Source organism: Myotis davidii, unplaced genomic scaffold (genome assembly GCF_000327345.1).
Source record: "Myotis davidii unplaced genomic scaffold, ASM32734v1 scaffold586, whole genome shotgun sequence".
In the NCBI taxonomy this organism is placed as follows: Eukaryota; Metazoa; Chordata; class Mammalia; order Chiroptera; family Vespertilionidae; genus Myotis; species Myotis davidii.
Genome location: NW_006296809.1, coordinates 311942 through 315525, shown reverse-complemented (window position 1 = coordinate 315525; position 3584 = coordinate 311942). Strand labels below are relative to the sequence as shown.

General features: G+C 67.4%; 2 protein-coding genes across 2 annotated transcripts in view; both read left to right on the top strand.

Annotated features, from left to right (window-relative positions):
* The window catches only part of SDF4 (stromal cell derived factor 4), a gene marked incomplete at its 5' end in the record, with an annotated part of 9210 nt that extends 8997 nt beyond the window's left edge, over positions 1 to 213 (top strand). Inside the window, one exon of the mRNA XM_015569675.1 lies at positions 17 to 213. Within this exon, the coding sequence (XP_015425161.1) occupies positions 17 to 193 (177 nt within the window). The remainder of the gene's footprint in view (positions 1 to 16) is intronic.
* Positions 214 to 1176: 963 nt separating this feature from the next.
* TNFRSF4 (tumor necrosis factor receptor superfamily member 4) overlaps positions 1177 to 3584 on the top strand; it is a 3972-nt gene continuing 1564 nt past the window's right edge. Inside the window, exons 1-3 of the mRNA XM_015569674.1 lie at positions 1177 to 2564; positions 2751 to 2951; positions 3176 to 3582. Coding sequence (XP_015425160.1) covers positions 2810 to 2951; positions 3176 to 3582 — 549 coding nt within the window. The 5' untranslated portion in view covers positions 1177 to 2564; positions 2751 to 2809. The remainder of the gene's footprint in view (positions 2565 to 2750; positions 2952 to 3175; positions 3583 to 3584) is intronic.

Genomic DNA, 3584 nt, shown 5'->3' with positions numbered 1-3584 from the left:
CGCAGCGTCCTTGCAGGAGTACATGGACCCCATGAACGAGTACAACGCCCTCAACGAGGCCAAGCAGATGATCGCCATCGCGGACGAGAACCAGAACCAGCACCTGGAGCCCGAGGAGGTGCTCAAGTACAGCGAGTTCTTCACGGGCAGCAAGCTGGTGGACTACGCCCGCAGCGTGCACGAGGAGTTCTGAGCGGCCCGGCCGCCCGCCCGCTCTCTATCAACCCAAAGTAGAAACCAGGAAAACCTCAGGCGTTGAAATCAGGAAAAATTTTATCTTTCAGTTTTTCCTGGGGGCTGCGCGGCCGCGGGCGGTGACCTGCTCCGTGGGGATCAGCGCGGCCAGAGCTGCCTCCGTCCCCAAGAGCCACGGACCTGCGGCCAGAGCCACTCATTATTTAAAGTGTAGTCTCTCTTCCTTCCAGCTTCATTTTTGGGGGGACAAAACGCATAAACGGGAACTTGGAATATCTGTGGCCAGGTGGCTTCCCTTGAGCTTTGAGGTGGGGGTTGGTTAGAACCCTGGGTTTGAGTGGGGCGTCTTGTGCAGGAACCAGGACAGGATGGGGGCCATGCCAGGGAGAGGGAGGCAGGTCTGGGAACCGCCCTTCAGGGGCCAGGAGGAAATGGGAGTCCAGGTTGTGGGGACATCTAAGGCTGAGCCCTGGGCTCTGCTTTAGGGGAGGGGGGGCCTTGCAGGCCGCTAAGGGCCACCTTGTCGTCTGCAGTCCACCCTGTGGCACTAGCTGTCCAGACCCTGCTAGGGTCAGCGTGCCCCGTGCTCTGGCTGGTGTGTGTGGGGGGATCAGGCTCTGAGGCTGTGACTGCTGGCCCCCGACCCCACACACCTGGCATGTGGGCGCCCCCAGCACCCCATCCACCGCGGGCCCCTCATGGCTGTGGTACCTCAGGGCGCAGCTTTCTGGCCAGCTGGGTGGCTTGGCCTGTGAAGGTTCCACTTCAGAGCAGAGGGCGCCGAGCAGCCATGTGACCAGCCCTTGCCACGGGGCCCACTTCCGAGCAGCTGGGGCTGGGCTGCCACCGAGGAATCGGCGAGTTGACACCTGGGTTTGCAGACAACAAAGCAGAAGTTGTTTTCCGATCTGACGGGAGCTGGAGCTCGTGGTGGAGGGAAGGAGGTGGTGGTGGGGGAGCTCCTGTGGAGGGAGGTGGGGGGCCAGGCCCAGGTGGGTCAGGGGGAGCAGGTGTGAGCACCCGGTCCGCTGCACCCCCGGGCCGGAGGCTGGGCCTGCAGTGACGGCCGCTGTCCGTGCCCACGGGTCACCGGTGAGCGGACGCCCCACACATGGGCCAGGCGTGGGGACCTCAGGCGACAGACCCTCAGGCAGGGCCCCATGCAGGCCCCTGGGAAGGAGAGGTGCCGCCCCAGACCCCGAGTCACCGCAGCCTCGGAGGCCACGGTTTTCTGTATTTGGCAAGAAAAAGACGTTTTCACCGTCCCAGGAGATGGGGCACGCGCACACGCGCACACTCACCAGGCTGCCCTCTCCCGTGGGGACCGTCTCCCTCAGAGGCTCCGGAGGGCTGAGCCTGCGTGGCCGCCGTGGCCTGGGGACTTTCCCGCAGGTGGGCCGGGAACTGCGTCTACCTGAGCTGCCGGCAGGAGGGACTTTCCGGGCCTCGTCCTGTGGGAGGCTCCTCTCTGGGAAACTCCTTAAATTAGCTGTTGAGTAGGTAAGCCTGGGCCATGGCACGACTTAAAAGGTACGAAAACAACCAGCCGTGCCGCCCCAGCTGCCGGCGCCCAGCGATGCAAGACCTGTGTGCGTGTGCACACGTGTGCGTGGTGCGTGCACGTGTGCATGAATGTGTACGTGTGTGCTCACTCCACCTTTACACACCTGGCACCCACCTGTCCTGGGGCTGCCCAGGCCCTGTCTGAGGCCACCACGTTCTCCCGGGACAGTCGGCTGGGCCGGCGTCTTCTCTGTTTGGGGAGCTGGGGCGCGCCCTCGACCAGGGCTCCCGGAGCAGCCACACGCTCTAGCCCGTGGGCCGTGACACGCCACGCACAGGGACACAGCCCACACGTGCTCCCCGGCTGCACCCTGCTGCCCGGAGAGGGTGGGCCCGCTCAGGGCACGGCTGGGTCTGGTCGGCCAGCCCGGGAGCAGGGATGGGGCCTGGATGAGGTGCTTCTGCCCCAGCCTCGTCGGGGCTCCCACACCGGGTGTCAGCCAGGCTGTGCCCTGTGGCGTCCTTGGCAGGCAGGCGGCCACCTGCCACGTCTTCACGTGGCCGGCCGGCCCTCTGTGGCTTTCCTGGAGTCTCTTGCAACAAGGCCGGTTGTGTGGGGCCAGGCCCTACCCTTACAGCCTCCTCTGACCTCAGTCACCTGCAAGTACAGCCACCCTGGGGGTCAGAGCTCCCTGTGGACCTGGGGACCCCAGCCTCTCACACCTCCGGGCCCAGATGCGGCTGCAGCCACACTGCTGGCCACTGCCCGCCGCACTGGCCGAGGACTCCAGCCCTGGAGCCGGGGTCCCTCCCGCAGCCCTGGCTGTGCCTCGGCTCCTGGTGTGCTCGGGGCGCCTTCTCTGAGCGTGAGGTCCGGCATGCTGGGGGGGCTGGTGTGCGGGTGGGTGCAGACCAGACGGCGGGCACCAACCTGCCCTGGGGGGTCGGAGACGGGGGTCCTGGCCAGGCCTGCACGGCGGGAAGGGCTGAGCCCGAGGTACTTGAGGGGCGTCCTCAGTCCCCTCCCCGCCCCCTCCCCGCCCCTCCCCCAGCCTTTATAGCCACATCCTGCAAGGAAAACACACACTCCTGCCCAGCTGCGGAGGCAAAGATGTGTGTGGGCGCTCAGCGGCCCCGGGCACCTCCGTCCGCCCTCCTGCTCCTGGGGCTCGCGCTGGGCTCCGCGGCCAAGCTCACCTGCCCTGGGGACGCCTACCCTCGGGGGAGCAAGTGCTGCCAAGACTGCCCGCCAGGTGAGCAGCCGGCCCTGGGGCGGGGGATGGGGACGGGGGACTTGGAGGACGTGGGGCGGAGGGTGAGGGCCAGGGCCCGAGGCGGAGATGGACACAGGGATGAGCATGTGGGGCAGACACGCAGGAGGCGAAGGGCTGCGGGTGTTGAGGGACCGTGGACTCGGGGTGACAGGGTGGTGAGGGACCTGGGACCAGGCCAGGCCTCGCAAGCCCAACGCCTCCAGGGTTCGGGATGGAGAGCCGCTGCACCCAGACCGAGGACACCAGGTGCAGCAAGTGCGAAAGCGGCCACTACAACGAGGCCACCAACTACGAGCCCTGCAAGCCCTGCACGCAGTGCAACCAGCGTGAGCCCCCCAACCACAGACAGGCGGCCCCGGGCCCCCAGCCACAGCCACAAACCCCAAACCACAGCCGGTGCTCTGCCGGGGGTCCCCGGGCACCTCCCTCCTCCCAGGGGCGGAGACCGAGGGGGGCGGCATGTGCCGGCCACGTGGCCAGGGGGAGTCCTGGAGGCTGGATGAGGTGGGCAGGGAGCCAGGTAGCCACGGGCCTCGCGCCACGTGGCCAGGCCGGACACAGCGTCCAGGGGCCTCGGGGCTGGGGGCCTCAGGGGGGGGGCGGGCCCTGTGT